At 37.6% G+C, this 20,663-nt stretch overlaps 1 protein-coding gene across 1 annotated transcript in view; it reads left to right on the plus strand.

Moving 5' to 3' along the window:
* The window catches only part of CCDC178 (coiled-coil domain containing 178), a gene marked incomplete at its 5' end in the record, with an annotated part of 131,678 nt that overhangs the window by 98,231 nt on the left and 12,784 nt on the right, over positions 1-20,663 (plus strand). The window contains 1 exon segment of the mRNA XM_054285124.1: positions 18,166-18,363. Coding sequence (XP_054141099.1) covers positions 18,166-18,363 — 198 coding nt within the window.

The raw sequence follows: 20,663 nt of genomic DNA on the forward strand, positions 1-20,663 counted from the left end.
TTAAGGCTAAAATTCTGACTTTCCTTTAACCTAAGTGCTGGAACATATGTACTGTGCAGTATGAAAAATCACACACTTCTCCAGACCATACAATTCCTAACCAAAACAGAGTGATTTAAAGATGAAGAGTGAGACAAAATTTTTAGTCTAAAACTGAATTTCCTTGCTGTGATGGGTTTAAGTTGGTTCTTAATGTTACTTTATTGTAGCTTTTTGGGGTTTAATTGAGACTTAAGATGTACTTGAAGAAAAATATGAATACCTTAAAATTAATTCTTCAGAGCAAAGGACAGAAAATTGCATTTATGGCTCCATTTGTTGGAAAAGTGAGGTTGGCTGTGAACTGTACATTATTTCACCTTCTATAAAATGATATTTTGATTTCTTGATGGGGACTTTCTCTATATGTTGTGTACAACCTCGTCCTCTCTAAATTATCAGCTTGGGAATTTGCCCAAGTACATGCACATTCAAAAAACACTACAGACAAGAGGTTTTTTACTCATAATATGTGCAAGCATTCATTAGGATTTTATTCTCTAAAATTATTGTAGGTTAAAAAACAACTATTTTGATTCCTAGGCAGAAAGACATTGCTTTTATTTGTGGTTCACTTCCTGCTGTAGTATTCCCTGACAATGGTGACACCGTCTTTATACATCAAGAAGTTCTTCTTTCTATGACTGCCAGGGACTCTGGAGGGAATACTTCATATCTGAAACATGTCTCCCTTTGGGATTTCACCATCAGAATAACAGTTCTGATCAGTGGCCCATTAGAAAAACGTTGGGTTTTTTCTTTCTTTTTTTTTCCTGAAGCTATGAAAAGGAATAGTTAGAAATCTGACAGATAAGAAAATTATACCAGATTGAAGTTAATTTTTGTGCATATAGGAATTTCATGCTGTCCCTCAAGCAGTAATTTCTTAGAGGTGCAAGGGGAGTTCTGAAGTTAAGCTCTGGGTAAGTGCAGCCACAGGCAGTGTGGGTGCAGTTTGTCTTTTGAGAGGTTGCTGTTCCTGTTCTTACATGTTTGTAGCACAATGCTGTTTAATTTAGGTGTGAGCAAAGCTTTTGAACTCCAGCGCATCAGGCAAGGATCCTGAACCTTTATGTTTAAGCACCTAGGTAATGGTAGCCCAAATTATTTCCTGGCAAAAATAAGCCTTTCTGAAAGATCTGATTATTAATATGGGTCCCAGTAATGAAGCCAGCTCTAAAACCAGTGGGCATGGTTGTTCAGTAAATACTTTACTCTTCCTTAAAGCTGCACAGAATTTTCCAAATTCAAATGTGAATTCTCACCTGCAGAACTGGTTCACAGTTGTAATTTCAGATGTTTTTTAGTAAAAATAGCCTGAAGGCAGCACACCTGTCTAGGTATACATAGATGATCCATGGGAAATAGAACAGACTTGATCTGTAGGCATGCAAATACTATTGTTTCATTTCCTACAGGAAGCATGGTAATCAGTTTAGTAGATGTATTTGTACTAAAAACAGATGTTAACTATCAGTTATTGTATTTGCAGTCTTATTTACAGTCTTACATTTAGCCAAAATAAAAATCACTGTATGATTCTACCTTTAGTTTTATTATTTTAGCTATTGTAATGCCTGTGAAGCTGTCTCTTTTCAGTTTTGCAGAGAAAATGTACTATTAGGTGGTTTGATTTTTTCAGTTGTGCTTTGTTTCTTTGTTTTGTCTTGTTTATTGTTGTTATTTTTGTTGTGGTTAGAGTTTTTTGTTTTGCTTTCTTTTGTTTTTTTACCTAAAAAGCTATGCCCTGCAGTGAAAAGCCACTGGTAACAAACATGCCTGCTCTGCTGGGAAATATGAATTAGGAGAGTTAAACTCTTATTAAGATGCATTCTTGAGCTATACAAGAAATATTTATCAGATTTTATGATAAAATTAAATATTTGTTTTACATTCCCAATGACTGTATCTCAGTGAGATCTGTATTATAAATCTTTTTATGTCCAATGACATACAATAGTTTTGTTATCAGCTCTCTGGGTATTGTGTAGTTGCCAAAACCTGGCTTTCCTAGACTATTGACCAAGTTCAAAGCTTTGTACCTACAAGGGTTTTTTGTACGTATTTTAAATTTTTGTATTTCTTTGCTATCTATATAAAGATGATTTTGCAGTGAAATTTTATTTTTCTGTTGTCTAGCCTCCATTCAAGATAAGACTCTTGAATTCATTTAGAAGTGTTTCCTTTATGTGAGGTAGTTATAGCACTGAACAGGTAATTTTCTTCTTGATTTGGACTTCTTGTAGATTTATCTTGTGTAAATGTTTCATGTAATAGAAAAAGAAAGAGCTTTTTTTATTTCTGTATAGAACATATGATTGACCTCGGAAAGGGTCAGGGTTAAGGAGCCTTTAAACTTTTGAACTAAATATTTTAAGGTGTTTTAAAGAAAAGTGATTGCAGTATGGGTTTATGTGTTGGTTTGTTGTTTGGTTTTTTTTTTTTAAATCTAGTTGTAAAGCTAAATTTATTTATATACTCTTTATTGCTTTTCCAAACTCTGCAATAGTATAAAGCATCCAAATAAGCACCTTTTTGGTGCTTATTTGTATTAGAGGACTGCAAAACAGATGGTGTGCTAGTCAACCTAGTCTTTAATTGGAAAAAAACCCTATTTTTTTTATCTGGGATATGGTTATTCTGTCTGTGCTGACATTAAATGTCCTGTTCTGTGCTCTCCAGTCCTGCTCTCCTGATCTTTCAGATGGGGAAGCTTTTGAAGAGCAATATTTCTCTCCTTCCTGGTGTGCCCAAATTTTCTTCCAAGAGAATGCAAGATGCATGTGATGTGTGCAGGTCTTTGCTTTCTTTTCCTTTTTGCAGGAAGAGAAAACTGATTAAGATGAACTATAATTATTGTTACTTCTGCTGTTAGAAGTTGAAACTTTGTCCTGAAAAGTAGAAGAAAAACAGACGTAGAAGAAATCACCAAACCTAGAAAATTCAGCTTCTGACATTTATGCTTTCTATTTTTCAGCATTGGCTGCAACAAAGATTGACAGCACTGCTTGTAAGACACTCGATACATTAGAAAAAGCTAAAAAAATGAGACCATGGAGACTTTCTTGGGCTCAAGCCCAAATGTTACTTTTTCTTGGTTTCTACCATGCCAAGGTGACTGTCAGTTCCACTGGCTTGCCCACCCTACACAGCACTTGACCATGGATTTCTGTCCTCTGGATCCCATCAGGAGCCTTCTGGCCTTAACTGGTGGTTAATACTACACATGATCGTATTTCAGTTTCATTTAGACCCACCAGAGTAGATTTTTAGAAAAGGTGAAGTTATGTATAGTGTATCATGAGCTGTGGCACAAGAGAAGTCCAGGGAGAAGCTGAAGTTCTTCATTAAGTCTGAGTCAGTCTATGGAGAAATGGAAGAACGTGGAAGAAGATGGAAATCTATTAGGGCCACTCTGTTTCCAAAGGATGAGAAAGAGTCAAAGATCCCCTAACATCAGCAGTCATGTGTTCTCAACAACATCTGTGAAAATCTTTGGAGCAGTGTTTCACCCCTTTTAGCTCTGTCTCACATGGAATATTATTGCACTCTCCGGAAATAGTGTCCCCCAGAAATACCCTGTTACACTCCTCATGTTGATCTGTTCACCATGTGAGTCCACTCATTGCTTTGAAGGAGATATGAAAAGGCCTATGAACCATATAAATAAGTCTTTGTCAAAATGCATATGGTCCTAAATTAACATTGCAAAAGCAACTGTAAGTCTGGCATCTCCTAACTTCTGAACATTTTTCTTTCCTTTTTACTATCCTTTTAAGGTAATTGTGTGTGATTATAAAGGCATTAACTAGATTCCTTTTTGCATCTTTCATTTATTTGGTAATCAGGAACATAATACTGAATCTATTTGTGTAATTGTGGCTGTTAAGAACCTTGGAAATCAAGGTAGGTAGATCCTGCCAACTAACTCATGGTTTACTAAAGTCACTGACTCAGGTCATTAATGGTTTAAGTGTCTCCTCATTAAAAGAGTTTAACCAAAGATGTTCTTTCTGTCTTGTTTATTACTTCCACCAGCTTTTACCTCGGAAAACTGTTGTTTGAAAGGATTTATAGAAATCACATTTCAAAGAAGGATTATAAAACCCAAAGTGCTTGATAAATACAGTGAGAATCAGTCTGAAGCTAACCTAACATGCTAGAGAAGACCTCTTTACTTTCATGTGCACTTGAATTTGCATCAGTTCTGGAGAATTTTCTGAGTTAGGAAAAGCTCACTACACAGTCATACTCCTTGATAAGGTGAAAAAAGAATGTAGGCAACAATTTAAGATTAAGTCTATGAAATACATACATCTTTGAAGGCAGTTTTCAATCATTTCTTTCGTATCTATTTGAATGGATGCCTTCTACCTAAAATATTTGTTTTGAAAATACAACACCTGTCTATTAAAGGCCGATTTTGGTGCACTTATAAAGCCTTTTCATGAAGAAAAATAGTACTTCAAGAAACACATCTAAGTAATAACAGCAAATAAGTGAAAACCTGTCAGCAACATTAATGAAACAAAAAACAAAGTGACTATTTAACATCTTGTGTTCAATTAATTTTTCAACGACAAAAACTGAGTTTTCAGTGCTAACCTTAGAGCTGGAAAGAGATGCCTGTGTGTCCCCAGCACAGCTCCTCCAGACAGACTGCCATCAGTCTTGTCAGCGTGACTGCGCCTGTGTGGTCTCCAAAAACAGAGGCTGTGGCCTCAGCTCTGCAGCAGGGTCTCTGGTGGCTGACAGCAGAGCCAGGTGCTTGACACCCAGAGGTCCTGAGGTGTTGCCCAAAAACTGGGGCACAGGTCCCGAGCCCTTGTGCCACTGGAGCCAAGAATGTCAGTGTTTATAAAGTCTGCAATTTCAGGGCAGTCAGCCTTGTCAGTGTTAATAGGCTCCCTGTTGTGGTGCTCAGGGATGAGGCATGGATCTATCTGGGCTAGAGCCTGGCCTCCTAGGAGTAGGAAACTCCTACTGCAGTTTCTTTGCTGCAGTATAAAAATGACAAATCCTGGGGGCCATTGCAGATGCTGAGCAAATTAAACTGCTGTTAATTCTACTTACATTGGCGCTTTTGGGTTCTTTTCTCATAAATTGAAAGTATGGCTGTTGTCCTTGATGCCACTCTATGGTTCTTTGCCCCTCAAGGCAGGGTGTCAAATATAAGATTGAGCTGTGCTTGTGTCAGGTTTTGTCTGTCCTCTAGAGCAAGGAGACACCCAGCTCAGATTTGTGGGCGCATGTCCTGGCTATTTTCCCATTCAGCAGCTGGCCAAGACCTCACCTGTTTGAGGGTTCTGAGTTCACTGCACTGTAAACGGCTGCATGAAGAAGGGAAGGAAAATGTGTTTCTATGGGCCCTCCAGATGAGGGGAACAGAGGTTGCCACGTAACACAGATAGCCTGAAGTTGAAAAATGAGCAGATGAATCTTAATATTGCCACATACAAGAAACAGAAATGCCAAGAGCTAGTGCTTTTTTTTTTCTCTTAAGAATGAGTGAAGTAACTGGAAACTTCTTAACATATCAGGAAATTAAGACTTATTTAGCTTTTGCATAGATTTTTTTCAGTGACAAACAGAACATGGTCCTGTGATTGAAGTTTTTATCAGGTACCAGAGACCTTATCTTACAGCAAGATCAAGTGCTGCTTTATCATTATGAAATATAATAAATCATGTACAATGGCACTGCAATCTAATTGATGGCTGCCAAACTGCATGTTGCTGAGGAGGAAAATATGAGGGAAATATGATGCACACATGGAAACAACAAAATTCAACTTGAGTAAAAGTTCAGAAGTAAAAGCATGTTAAAGAACTTTTTGAGCAATGGGAAGACTAAATAAAAACAGTGAAATGCACAAATTAGTCTCTCCTTAGCTAAAAATGTTCAAACCTACATTGTTGCAGTTGACTCAGTGCTAGTTACCAGCACAGTATATCATTATTAGCCATCTGGTATGGTCCATGTCCATTTGAATGGAGCAGGATAATGAGAAGCAAAACCACCTTCCCCCCATGCCTCCTTCTTTCCCACCACCTCCTCCTCCACACCAGTAGCACAGACAGGGAATGGGAGTTGTGGTCAGATTTTCACTGCACAGGGAGATGAATCCTGCCTCTGCCTCAGTGTGGGGCCCTTTACATGGAAAACAGCTTCCCATGAACTTCTCCAGCATGAGTCCATCCCAAGGACAACAGCTTTCACAAACTGCTCCAACATGGGTCTCTTTTTCCATGGGGTGCAGTCATTCAGGCACAGGCTGCTCCAGCGTGGGTCCCCCACAGGATCGCAAGTGCTGCCAGGAAACCTGCTCCAGCACGGGCTCCTCTCTCCATGGGTCTGCAGATCCCTGCCTGGAGCCTGCTCCAGCAAGGGCCTCCTGCAGGTTCACAGCTTCCTCTCAGGCACCCACCTGCTCTGGTGTGGGGGCTCACAGGAACTGCAGGTGGATTTGTGCACCCCCCTGGATGTCCATGGGCTGCAGGGGCACAGCTGCTTCACCATGGGCTGCACCATGGGCTGCAGGGGAACCTCAGCTTCACCTTCTGGAGCACCTTCTCACCCTCCTTCTGCCCTGACCCTGGTATATGCAGGGTTGTTCCTCTCACATGCTCTCACTCCTCTCTTCTCTGGCAATTCTGTTGAACATGGGGAAGCTTCTCTTAAAAGTCACCCCCACCAAAAGTTGTGACCAAAATCTGGCTAGGCAGACCCAACACAACGAGCAGACACTAGAAAAGACACAGAATATGCTTTGAAATTCAAACTGCAAATGCTATAGCAAACTATTTACTTACCTGACTTAGCTGTCTAAATTTGAAGGCTGGAAGTTCTGTACAGAAAAGCAGGTAGAGCAGCACTAGTGAAGAAACCTTTTGTTTGTTTGTTTGCTCAAACTCTTCAAAAACTTAACACAAATAATGCAATTGGGAGTTTTTCCAAAAGTATTTTTTCCATATTTAGTTTGGGTTTTTTAAGGAAATATTAAGGTGGGAATATTGTGGATTGAAATAGACCTACAAGGCACGGAATTCTAATTCCTGCCTTCTCAGACACATTTCTTATTTCTTGTTCTTGTGGTTCTTGTTCTTAATTTTCTTCATCTTTCTTCTTTGCAGAACTTTAAGAAGGATTTGTAAAATTAAACAATGTTTTTGAAATACTATTCAAACTTCTCCTTTACATTAAGTCCTAACCTACATCATACCTGTAGCATTTCTAATAATGTAATCCTTTTGTATGAATGACTTAAAGTAGCTAGTGAGGGATTTAATTACTGACAGTGTATGAATTCATTTAGCCTTTTCCTTCTGCTCACATTGTGCTTCCTGCAGAAATGTGGCTGAATGCTTAAGCCCTTCTGAAGACACAGGGTTCTGGCAAATATTTTATTCCAATTATCTTGGTTGCTAGTTAATATAATATATATTATGACAGACTAAAGCTAAGTATCTAACTAATTGTAAACTATATTCCATGAACACCATTTTAATTTTTGCCTTCCCTGTAATATTAATTTTTTCAATACAATACCCATCCTTTCTGAGGACAGGCAGATAATGAGGGTGTGGAAAACACAGGACTGCCTGTCTGAGTGCTATGTTCTCAGATCAGGGAATTAAGTAATTCTTTAGAGATCTCTGTGAGAATACAACCAAGAATCACACACAATAAATGACTGTACTAAGATGATGATGGGTGGGTATTGGAATCTGAGTATTTGTAAACCTCAAAAGATTCTTATGTTTAGCAAGCAAGAAGGACATTCTGTCGCTTTATACTTACCTCAGGTGAGCAAAAAGGAAAACAACTGTGTAGGCTAAACATGTAAATTAGAGTTAGACTCAAAGTCAGGAAGAGGGTGACTAGGTTGAAGAATTTTCACAAGATTTATGAAATCTGATGGTTGATTCTAGATAAGAAAAAAAAGGGTGTTTGGTTAGACTAAGGGTGTCAAATTCAAGTTAGTTGATCACTTAAAGACTTCAGTTTATGACTGTCAAGATATCTCTTTTTCCATCACAGCATAGGTCCTAACCTGACCCACTGTTAGACCTTGTAGCTACATATGTTTTCCCCTTCTTGTTGAAGCTGGAACCCCTTCAGTCTTCACAATCCCTTCCTAATTGCTTCCTGCTCATTATTTCCTTTTATTTATGAATTCAATGCTTATTGTTTATGAAGAGCATGTGTTTATCTGGCTCTTCCATGACAATTTGAAAAGGAATCTCAGCATACTCTTGGCTGTGAACACTATACTTAGTCTTCAAAATAAAAGGGGATTAGGGATCCAGCTTGGCCTGCTCCCTAGCACTCCATGCTGCATATTTTGGGTACCACGTGGTGCTGTTTTCACTTTTGCTAGTCAGCACTTTCTGAGAGAAAGACTAACACAATGTGAGGAGCAACATGCATCAGGCTCTGCTTCAAGCAGAGAATGCTAACAGGACAGCACCAGTTTTATTTCCCTGAACACCATACAGTACTTCACCACTATCCTAGGGACCTTGCCATGTCCCAGGGTATGCAATGCTTAGTCTAGGTTTCACCTCCATAGGCTGAAGCTCAAAGTTTACATTAATTCAGTCATTCAGATGTTAACCCCTCTGCCCCCTGAAATATTGTGTGTGTCTCAGGGCAGTGAGGTCAGCACACAAGGCTGGGAAGTGGCCGTGGCCTACACAGTGTGGGCAAAGGCTGCCTGCACCTCTCAGCCTTACTGCCACAGAGTTGTTCCTGGCTCTCTTTATTTAATGATGCCAAAGCAGCCCCAGGGGCTGAGAAACAATGTGCATCTCTAAGATGCAGTCAGCCATCAGCACAAAGGTAACATCTGGCTAGAAGTTAGGCACATCCTAATTGGCCAGCTGTTCTCCTGATTGATTCATTGCCTCGCAGGAAGCACACTCACCTCTCTGTGCTCAAGGTGGCCCTGCAGAATCCCCAGCCCTTGGGCTGCTTTTGCTGGCTGGGTGGTGAATTGTGCACACGTACCTGGGAGATCCCTGTGCAACTGAAGGCTGTATCATTCTTGAACTGATTAACCAGAAGTTGATTTTCTGTCATGGATAAAGAGATGCTGGTGGGGATTCAGCCAGGCATCCAGGGACATGTGCAACTGCAGAGTGGTCCACAGTATGATCTGGATTATTACAACGCATGGTCCTGCTGCACAAAACCTAGGGATAGGTTTGGCCAAATGCACTCTGTGGTGCTCCTGCCAAATGCACTCTGTGGTGACAACAGGTTCACTTCTGGCCAGGCCACAAGATGGGCTTGATTTATGATCCCTGAATTTTCATGAAGTTATAAGGGATAACTAATAAATGTATGTGTTACCCAGAAAAAGATAAAATGTGTTCTTTGAATTACATTTTACTCTTCTGCAATGATCAGGAAGGCAATTCACTTTATATGAATTGGAAGCAACAGCTGAATAGAAATGTTCATCATCATAGTAATTCATGTGCCTTAGTCAACACAGGCAGGGTGCTCTCTCTCTCTATTCTTCTAGATATACAAATGAAGGACATTTTGATAATTAATCTTACTGTGTTTAAAAGGTAGCAAAGAAAGCAAAAATTCACCCTTCACAAAGACGGAGCCAAACTTAGACCTCACCATTAAATTGTTTGGGGAAGTAGTGTAATCTATTCCTATTAAAGTTGGTTTATTATTTTTAGTTTTAAAATTATAAGCTCATGAAAAAAAATTGTGAACAACACTTCATGCCAAAAGAGCCCTAGTTTACTTTTTGAAAAATATGTTAACAATTATACTCCAAAAATCCTTTAGGAGGGGACAGAGGATGAAAGATGGTATTTTATTGTGCAATTTCTGCAGAGTAAGCAGCAGAATCTGTAAAAGGAATGACTAGGGATTATGGCTGCTTTAAGAGAAGAAATTAATGACAAGGTCAGAAATTTCTTTGGAGCAATCTTCTTTACTTGCAGTGTTTTGACACTTCCTCCAATGGCTTTGTGCAAATACCAAACAAAAGTTGAAAAAAGCTGTAGGCTTCTGCATATCAGAGTTTAGGAGGCAAGAAAAAAATCTAAAGAACTCTAAATGATAAAACCTTTGGTTTGGAGTAAGTGCAATTATCTGCACCTTTTCAAGATGTTTCCATTAATTGCTTGAGACTCCTGGGGATGAAATAATTGATTATTTGAGCATAATTGAGTAATTGGGTAATATTTGAGTATTCTAAATGTTACTAAATGATATCAAGAGATGATAAGGACAGATATATTTTCCTTCTTTAGCAGTAGAAACTGGCAAGTAGAGAAATCTTTGAGGAAAGAATAACATCACACATATCCTATATCTACTCAGTATCAAATTCTAGGCTAAATTTTTAGGAATCTCACACAGAAAGCACACTTTCAATCTTTATATTGGTATTTCAGTAGCAGTCACAATAAACACAAAGAAACCCTGATCTTACTCTATTGTCTTGTTTCTTCATTTTTCCCAACAGCAATCAAAGATCACACCATTACTCTTTCATTTTCTTCTTACTCCATTAGTCAATGTTTTTTCTGCATTCACCAATATTTTTAGTAGAAGATTGTACTCTGATTTTTCAGGCTTTTCTTAGTTTGCTTTTCAGTGGATCTTGAAATACAATTTTCCTTTTTTTAAAATGTAATACTGGTAATCTGTTTACTAAAGCATTAACAGCTGGAATAAGGTCAAAAAAACAAGTGCATCTTTTCATGTATACTTGCACATCAGCTGAGATTTGTTTTTTTCATGAGGCTTTCACTCATTTTAAAAGTATATCCGGCCTGTTGACAAAAGAGCTTTATTTAAATGAACTATGTAATCTTTACCAGCAGTCTGTGGAGCAGATTTGACAATAAAGAAATATCTCATTACCTAGGAGCTTTGTATATTGCACAGGTGTAACTTGGTAGTGGAATAGTATAAAAAGATAAATATTAACTGGATTTTGCTAATAAAGCTGCCATTCTTACAGTGCCAAAACCTGTAGCGTTGTAATTGCCGCTGTTTGAGTTGTAACAATGAATGGAACTGATAAGGCTTATGTCATTTACATAGAATCTAGCATTCACAGTGCACTGTTGAATTAATATGACACACACATTGGATCCTCTGATATCAGATTAGCACCGTAGGAAATAGAGAACGTGTAGATTTAGAAGTGACTTATTAGTCTCTCTTCAACATGTAACACTAATTTGCTTAGATCTGAAAACCATGGTAGGCTACTACTGAGAGCAGTGAGAAGTTGTTAGTGCTTGTTCTGTTAGCTGCATTTTGGTCTGCCACATTTTGCAAGAAACTGATGTCTCAAGAGGGACTGCTGCAGAATTACAGAATGATGTTTTGTGTAATCCAGAGGGTCAGTTATACCAGTGTCAATCAGGAGAGGAATTAAAAGGGTTATAGTAACTGCATGTAAAATAGAGTTGTGTTTTAATAAAACAATTCAGCAAAATACTCCTAGTTTTCTGTATTGTCAATACCATAAAATAACTATGGGTTTATTGCTTAACATATCAATCAGTGGCCAAAAATCTATCCCTGGAAAAAATAATATCAGCAACACACCTTTTTCATGGCACACTATGATTCCAAATCTCCCTGCTACTTTCCGTTGAACCTGCCATTCCCAATTATATCAAAAAATTAAAGATTTAAATTGGATTCCCAGAACCAACAACACCAAAAATCAGGATAAAATTCCCATTTATCTCTGGAAAGCTGAGTTTAAATTATTTAGTTGACATGACTGGGGTACAGCATGGCAGAATATGAACATAATAAATTTCTGCAGGGTTAAATTCAAGAGCCTTGATACTGTCTTCCATTCTATGTCTTCATCAAAGAGTAAACCTGGTTTCATGCTCAGTATAGGACTGCACATGTACATAAGCTTTCCAATTGCTTTTGAGAATTGATGAAGTACTTTTGTGGTGGCACTTACCATAACTACCTCTAGTTCAGTCATATTCACCTCAGCTAAATCTAGCCTATTGCTTACTAAGATTTCTGCCCAATGTGACCTCACATCCTATGTAATATTACTTTGAAAATTATTTATCTTGCAGGAGAGACAGGAAAAAATAACTTTTTTTTTTCAGAATAAACCTATGAGTTTAAATATTGTATCCTGGATATATACTATTGGATAATATTATTCTCTATGATAATGACCTTTGCTCTCTGCTTTGACATTTTTAGCTCCTGGATTGCTGTGTTTATTGCTGACATCTCAGTTGGTTATTTTTAATGTTAAATGGTTTAAGTTCATAATATTTCATCAAAATATTGTATAGGCAGTGTGGCTGAGTCTAGTGAGGCTTCTTGGAAGTGCTCTGCCCATCTGATTCTCTCATCTGCCTCAGCTCTGTGTATTTTTCCATTCTTGATGATGCTTAGTCCATTTCTTCATTTTAATACCCACAAATGGTTTTAATCACTCGGTAAGAAGCTCCATATACCTACTGTAACTGCATCATTTTCAGCTACTTGTTCTTTTAAATGTTTCGATTTGCACTTGCTTGGATTTTTTTTTAGTCTGGAATCATCCTGTTTTCATCACAGTTATGTCTCAAAGTCTCTGTAATCAGAGAAATTCCCATTCCTTGAGTCATGTAGCTGAGTTTGGTTCCTACTTTTCAGGCTGTTTCTGAAATAAAATTCAGGAAAGGGAAAGGAAATTTCAGTACTTGAAAAAAAATCCACATAACTGGTTTTTCTTCAGGTAAGAAGAAATAGATAATAATAAAAGAAGAAGAAATATAGAATTTTCTTCTGGTAAGAAGAATAACTGGTTGTTATTATTATTATGGCACTGGGAAAGTGCAATCATTGCACTGGGAAAGGATCTTCCATCTTACAGTCTGGGTTGGATCTCCTTGTTTGATATTGCATCAACCATAGCTATGGAAAACCTAGCTAAACTATGATGGTTAGAATTACATTTGTTTTGATTAACAGTTGGATTTCTTAATCACAAATTGGCATCCTTAGCACAGGCTTGACAGTTTGATCCAACGAAACCATCCAGTTTTTGTAAAGACTTCTTTCTCCAGGTTTTCTGAGCACCAAAGGTATTGTGCTGATATTCTTGCTGGTACACAGATAGGCACATTGCTGTCAGTAATGAATTTCATCCAAGATCAAAATAACAATCTAATTAAAGACAACAATCAAGTTTCAGTGCTGTGTTCCTGACCTATACAACAATGTGTGACAAACCACTTTGTGAAGATGGTTTATGTGCAGGGCACAGTTACACAGCAATAAGCATTCTTACCTGCTTAGCAATATTGTTACATAATCTGAACAACTGTAGGACCACAGAGAAGGTCAGGAATGCTCACAGAGGACTGTATGTTATTAAAAAATGATAAAAATGTAAAACATCTGTTCGTGACTATATGCAGATAATAGTTTTGCAGACTTACAGTTTTTACCAGAATATATTTATGAAAAAGGCATATCACACAGAAAAATGCTGTTTCCTCTGAAATGTGAGTCCCCTTTGCAAACTGCACCTAGTAAAGGAAATACCAGTATAATTTGGTAGCAGAAGCAAAATAATGTATTTTGCCTAGAATTCCTGAAAACAAAAATAACCCAAACTGCTTGGGCTATCCAAACAAATTTAGCCTGAGGCAAACACCTGCCATGCACATTTTTAGATCAAATGTAAAAAATTTGGCAAAATTGGAGGAGAATTTTCTTTTGAGATAAGCTTTTTCTTTTTGAGAATAATAGTTTTGCCTATATTATTATCTACTACTTTCTGTATGACACAGAATCTGGCCATTTGAAAGGATCAGACATCTTATATGTAAGTATGCATTCTAAATGCAAAATATATTTATATTATGAATAAGTTTGTAAAATAAAATAACATTTTATTCATAGAGAGTCTTCTCATTCTCAGGGGTAAAAGAGAAACATCTGTATTCAGATCAACTGATTTTCACTATTTAAAAACAGCTAAGAGGAGAAACAGGTTTGTAATCACAACCCAATGTGATGCTGGCATGCCATCACTGTCCAGAACTGGTAATTGAAGCAGCCCAAATAGTATGGTATTGACTGAGAAAAACTATCATGACTGAGCTCCAGGTGCTGATAACTTTGTGTTCTTAACAGGGCCATGTGCCATTTGGTGTTTAAACAAGGGGAAACCCACAGCTTTGGGTTCATTGTCAAATATCTCTACAATCAGTGTTGTTCTAGTGCTATGCAGTTAGATTCTGTAATAAAGGATAAGCAGGTGAAAATTTTGGATTCCTGTGAACCGCCAGACAACAAAATTAAAAAATGTTCTGGTCTAAATAAGATGCAGTTACTTCTTTCTAGTTGGGATTTTCTTTCAGTTTAACTGTTGTTTGCAATATAGAGAATACAAATACAGTGGTAACATCAATAAACAAGGACCTAGAAACAATGCCACTGAATGAATGAATAGGCTTTAATAGGCCTGAGCTTCAAATAGTATAATATACTTCTTAATCCATTTTGATTCCTTTAAATAAGAAATTACAGGCTAAAATATTAGCTTGATTTCATTCATATTACTGCAAGTCAAGTATGGATTAAATGAAGTACCTAGATTTATTATAACACAAAAGTTAAAGGTGAGAACAGATTAAGCTACCCAGAATCATAAGGTTCCTGTCTAGTAGGACAGTAATATCAGGTAGCTCACTCATCCTTCTCCCAAATTGATGCAGATATTATAGATGATATTAGTGCCAGGTGTAAAAAAGGAATCAAGTAATTATGGAGTCATATGGTGCCCTCTGCTGTGAGTCACAGAGGGGAACCACAACACCAGAGGAGTGAGAGTGGAGCCCCAAAGCAGAAGAATGGCAAGGGCAGCTCCATAAGATCATTTATCCTCCCCAGCAGCTCCCAAAGGTGTCACTCCAGCAAAGCCATTGGCTCACTGTTTCTTTGTTTCCAGGATGAAGAGTAGAAGAAGTCTGCTTGCTGCACAAATCGTCCTTCTGTCCATCTCTACCAGCTGCAACCATGGCAGATTCAAGAATGACAGAAACAGGAATCCTGGGGTTTCCTTTCTTTTTCAATCCCCAAAATCTGGATCTTGCTTGCCTTTCTGTTTCCTTTGGCCTTCAGTCCTGCTCTCACAGCAAAGCAAACATCAAAACCAAAGTGAATTCCACATAAATATTTGACTACTGTACCTATTCCTACACCTTGGCCCCTGGAGATGGATATTTCAGATACCTCCTCTGCCAGCATTTGTCTCAATGAGCTCAGAATACTAAGAAACACAACATGGAAAAACAAAGGAGCAAGCAACAATGCCATGTATTTAACTCATGCATGCCATGCCTTTTTAAGTCCCTATGTCTGACAAAAGATAAAAAAGATCAGGAAAATTTAATAACTCTTTGTCTGTTATATGAGCAAGAAGAGCATCTGCCAGAACAGTATTGGTGCCTGTAGGGACAGGGAGATCATGACAAAGCCTATGAAATCTGCTTTTGGGTTAAGGGGCTCTTTAGCTAAGTTACTTGAGATTTTAATTTTTTTAATCACTCCCTCAGCTAGAGCTCTGCTGTTGACTCAGGAATTCACTTGGCCCCTCCTAGGTTAGTGAGTTCATCAATTTATTCTAAGATTGCAGGCAACAATATGTGATCAAATTGTTACTTTCTCACAAACTTGTGTTTCTGACCACATGCATAAATGTTATATGCGTTGCAATAAATATTGTGAAATAATAAATATTTGGGTTTGGCTCCATTATGTTAGGTACAATAAAATATTTTTGAAATATGAGATGCATTTCAAAATGTGATACATAATAGCATCATCTATTATGGACTTGTAATTTTGGAATGAGAAACACTAGCTAAGGTTGTACTAATGACAATAGCCATTATAAACTGTCAGTTTGTCAATAAATATAGCAATTTTCAAATAGTTAAACCTCAAAACTTTTGAATGTCTTTTAATTCTCTCATGACAAGAAATCGGATAGCGACCAAACTTGATAACAACCAATCCCTTTCACTGTTTGCTCTCAAATTCTTTAAATGCTCCCCCAACCACCATTTTCCTTATCATATAGCAAGGCAATATATCTTGCAATTATTTGTACTATTTACAAAATCAGGATTTTGATAATCCAAAACTAGTTTTCTGCTTAATTTGTTTTTCCAGGCCTGAAGCAGGTTGTTTTATTAATATGTCCTAAGTTCTTATGTTTTTCCCCTCTCTCGCTTGCATTCTTTTTCAGACTTCAGAGTGGTAACAGAAAAAGTGAGATTTCAAAATAGTTAAAGTAACAGAAGACACACAGAAAGAGACAGATTTCAGAAAACAAAATAATTTTTTTTAATAGATGGGAAGCAGCTCCATTACTTAGAAAAGGTTCTTCAAACTGGAAAATGTACTATTTGGGTTCAGGTTTTGGCTGTGATTCAGGTTGTTTTTGGGGGTTTTTTTCTATTTTTTCATTGAGTTTGTTTACCTTCCCTCACATTATTTTTAACATACACAGGCAGAACACAAAATATTATGTACAAGGATCTTCCTTAATATTTTACAGCCTTATTTAGAAAGATGCAGCATACTCAGAGCTTCCATGGAATCTAATGGGACTTATGGAAACCTGGTATCTCCAAAAATCAGGCCATTAATTTTGAAAATGTGCATTAATTACTCTCTAGGCTGTAATAGCTCACTTGCTATTACTATAATCTACATTCTTTTGAAAAAGTGTATTTTTCACCCGGTATGCCACACTTGCTCCTAAAGAGCAGTCATATCTTATAATATAAAAGCTTCTTTATAACTGATCCAATTATTGACCTGTGGCATTGACCTTAATGAAATGTAATATTTCCAAAGGAATGATACAATCCTTTGTGTTAATCTGGTTGACGGGCATACTCTTGAAGGCTTCATGATAACAATAGCTATGGAATTTATCGAAATAATTAACTTGATGAAACACAAACCCGTGTATTTCCACTAAGCATTGAATGATGTGGTTTAAATGTCCATTTTCTGAATTACAGCTAGTCTATAGTATGCAGCAGCGTTTGCAGAATTTGCCAAAACCCACAGCTGTTTTGAAAACCATTCTCTGTTGGTAGATTTTTAGATCTGCTTAAAACATTTTTGTTCTATACTGAGACCTGGCACATAATATTGATGTGTTCCAAATATTTGCAGTTAAAGGAAAAACTGATTCTAGTCTTAACTGTGGATTGTAACAATCACTACCGTTAACCAAAGGTGAAAACCTTCAGGTAAGTACTCCCACTTGGAATCAGTTCACTTAGGATCCTCTGCACCAAATGCAATTCCTAGGCTAAGTGTTCTCTTTTCTTTATGTCGATATAAAATCCTTTTTTTAAGTAGTGTCACTCTCAGCCACCGCATTTGGTGCAATTTAATGCTGTTAGATGCTTTCGTGTCATGTGGTTATAGCTGGGTAGATTAATAGGAACTTCTATATGGAAATTTCTTTCCTGTTATTGTTCTCCCTGAGCAGTTGATGGCTAAGTTAATTCTCTTTAGTTTTGTCATGCACTAAAGCACACATTGCCAAGCTATGATAAGCTTTACACAGGAAAAAAAAAAGCCCTCGTGTCCATCAAAGTCTTAAACTTGTATTTTAAACTTTGGCCTGACCTGATGTGCCATTGCAAAAAGCTTCAAAAGATTATTTTTTCAAGAAAGGTTCAATATGTCCCGAGGCTATCGGTTTTGAGTTAAACTGGGTGAAGTAGAAATATTTTACTCATCAGCTTTGCAGTCACAGAGTTTGCCTCAGCTAGAACAAAACTGCTGAGGCATTTAGAGAAAATTAACCCCCCATCCTGGCAGCCAGATGTGACTGGTTTCTGACGAATGCACATGAGTGGGCTGAAAAACCAAGAGACTGTGAAATTCCTGTCAGGTCCGTACAGCGCAGAATGGGCTATTGACTGCTTTCTATATTTCCCTCCATCATTCTTCTTGAACGCTGCCATTAATTTCCTCTCCTGCTCTGACTTGGGAATTTAATTTTTTTTTTCCTGTTGGGGTGGGGTTTTTTTCTCCTTCCTGCCCCCACCTATCTCCTAGCCTGTCGCCCCCAGCCTGCCCCCGTTGTTGCCGTGTCCGTGGCCGCGGCGTTGGCGCTGCTGGCGTGGCCAGCCCAGCATCCCAGGGCGATGGAGCAGGGACACGCTGGCCGAGTGGTGGAGCCTCTCCAGCGAGGCCTCTCCAGCCAGGCTGGGCTGGCGAGGATCCAGGCAGCCTCTCAGGAGAACGCTCAGAAAATATTAGCTGTGCAGGTAGGTGATTGCAGGGAAGTCGGAAAGATCATTCTGATCTAGATTGAAAAGCAAATGATGGGTAGTGTGATGAAGCATTAAAACCATATCCCATCAGAGTTTTATAAATTTTTAACCTCTTTAATAAACTGGAATTGCATGAAGGATGAATTCAGTAAGTTAGCACATATACCATGCATAGATTGAAAAAAGAGGGGGAGATTAGATTTATTTCTCACAAACCTTTGAGAAGATTATTATAAATACATTGAATATAAATATTTGAAACGCAGAGTGGCACTGCTATTGCTGCTCAGTTGTTTTAGAAGATGTTATTTTGTCCTGTTTTGTGCAAATATTATTTCCATGGTAAACACTATTGTCATTTTCACAGTATTCCTATTTAATATCTTTAGAAGAGGACTATTTTTAAGAAGTATTGCACTTTCTTAACTCAGTTATACAATAATTTTCCCTTATTTATAAAAAAAACCAACACTGTGGAGATATGAGATTTAAAAATGGTTTCCAAAAATGTATGGTTTTTTGTTTTATGTCTTGTTCCCCATATAAATATGTTTATCAGGGAAAATAACTACTATACAGTATAGTTTAAATATTCATTTATTTTTGTCTCACACTATGGTATCTTATTCATATTTCTGTAAAGCCACGCCTTTCAATCTCTTCATAGGTAATGGCCATAACCAGATGGCATTTGTGAAGGATTTTTAAAAGACTTAAGTGAAATATTTCTTCAGACTTATTCCTTGCAAAATAAGTTACATTGCTGGTGCAGCTTTAGTGCAGCATATTCTTGCCATCTCTGTTGTCTAATTTTTAACGGTCAAGCTTTGTTGTGTGGAACAATTTCACTGCATTTTAATATTATGTAATTACGCTTCACACTTATCTGATGAATTAAAGCAAAAACCTAACTTGAATCAGTTCTAGAATTCCATTAAGTTGCATCAGCATGATGATCTGTTTTCAGTGCCTCACTAAGAGGATTTATATTTTGAAATTCCAGATTTCCATATTTGTTCTATGGAATCATATATGTTGTGCTATGTATGCTCTATTTATGTAACAGATATAGAAAATCCCAATAATATAATAGTCAGAAATTAAATATAAATAATTAAGATACAAATGTAATCAGATTTATTATTTGGTAATGGGTTTAATGGAATGGGATTTTATTGAATTCTATGGATTTTTGGGGTTGTTATATGTGCTAAACATTGCACTGACCTCTGTTCCAGTGAAAACAGTTTTTTCATTCAAATTCCCCATTTAACATTTGAAAAACTGGAAAAGATTCCTTTTTATTTTTGGGATTTCTCAGATGATTTCTGTTCTCTCCTGTGTGTGTAGAACAGGGGTGGTCTGTGTGCATCCCAAAACTCATGAACAAAAGGGGTGACATAGAAGCCACAGGTGGCAGATGGTTTCCTCACACACAAATCTCAGCATCAGTCTAATGTTCTGCAATATTTTAATATCTGTACTGCAAACCTCATCTGCATTGGATCTCCTGTGCCAACAGCCAGTCCTTGCAACAAGGGATGAGTGTGGTGGAAAACCTCCACCTTAGCACACATTTTTCCATGCATGCTGTCCCTGCTGAGAACCCCTGTCAGCAAATCTCGTCACCCTGAATAACTCAACCAGCTGGAAACAGGCCTAAACTAAGCTTGTGGGTGTAAGACCCAGCACCACTTGGGGCTGTTCAGGTCTGAGTAGCTCAGAGCTACCAGTGACAATGTCTTGTTCAGTGTGGAAAGCATCCTGTTCTCTGCTTTCGTTATCCATTGCATAGCTTTCTGATAATTCTGATGTATTCTGATATCCTTGCTATATTTTTACATGGTTTGACTGATGATAACTTAAAATTAAAATATGAACAAAGAAAAAATATAAAATTTAACTGAAATAATTGATCTAAGAGCAATTCCCAAGGTGTGTAGAAGAAAGCACTTCCCTTCAGCAATGTTCTGGTTTCATATTTTGCAGGTCTTGGAAGGTGCTTAATTATACATGGACTGGTGTCTTTATAAATCTGTGTTATTGTCAGAGCAATCTATTCTTCTGCCAATTAAGTTCTCTTATTGATGCCATTAACATAGTGGCACATCCAAAATAAAATCTGACAGTTATTCTTCTCTATTCTTTCTTTTCTCTCAGCCAGAAATATCCCAAGCTTATTGCTCCTAGTGACCCTCCTACATTACAGTATGAGTATGAGAACACGCTGCACTGAGAAGTGTGTGGCAAAACAGCGATTCCTGCTCATCAGAGCTTCTGTCCCAGCATTTCCT

This window comes from Melozone crissalis, unplaced genomic scaffold (genome assembly GCF_028551555.1).
Source record: "Melozone crissalis strain CALT ecotype California unplaced genomic scaffold, PUWL_Pcris_2 ptg000042l_1, whole genome shotgun sequence".
In the NCBI taxonomy this organism is placed as follows: Eukaryota; Metazoa; Chordata; class Aves; order Passeriformes; family Passerellidae; genus Melozone; species Melozone crissalis.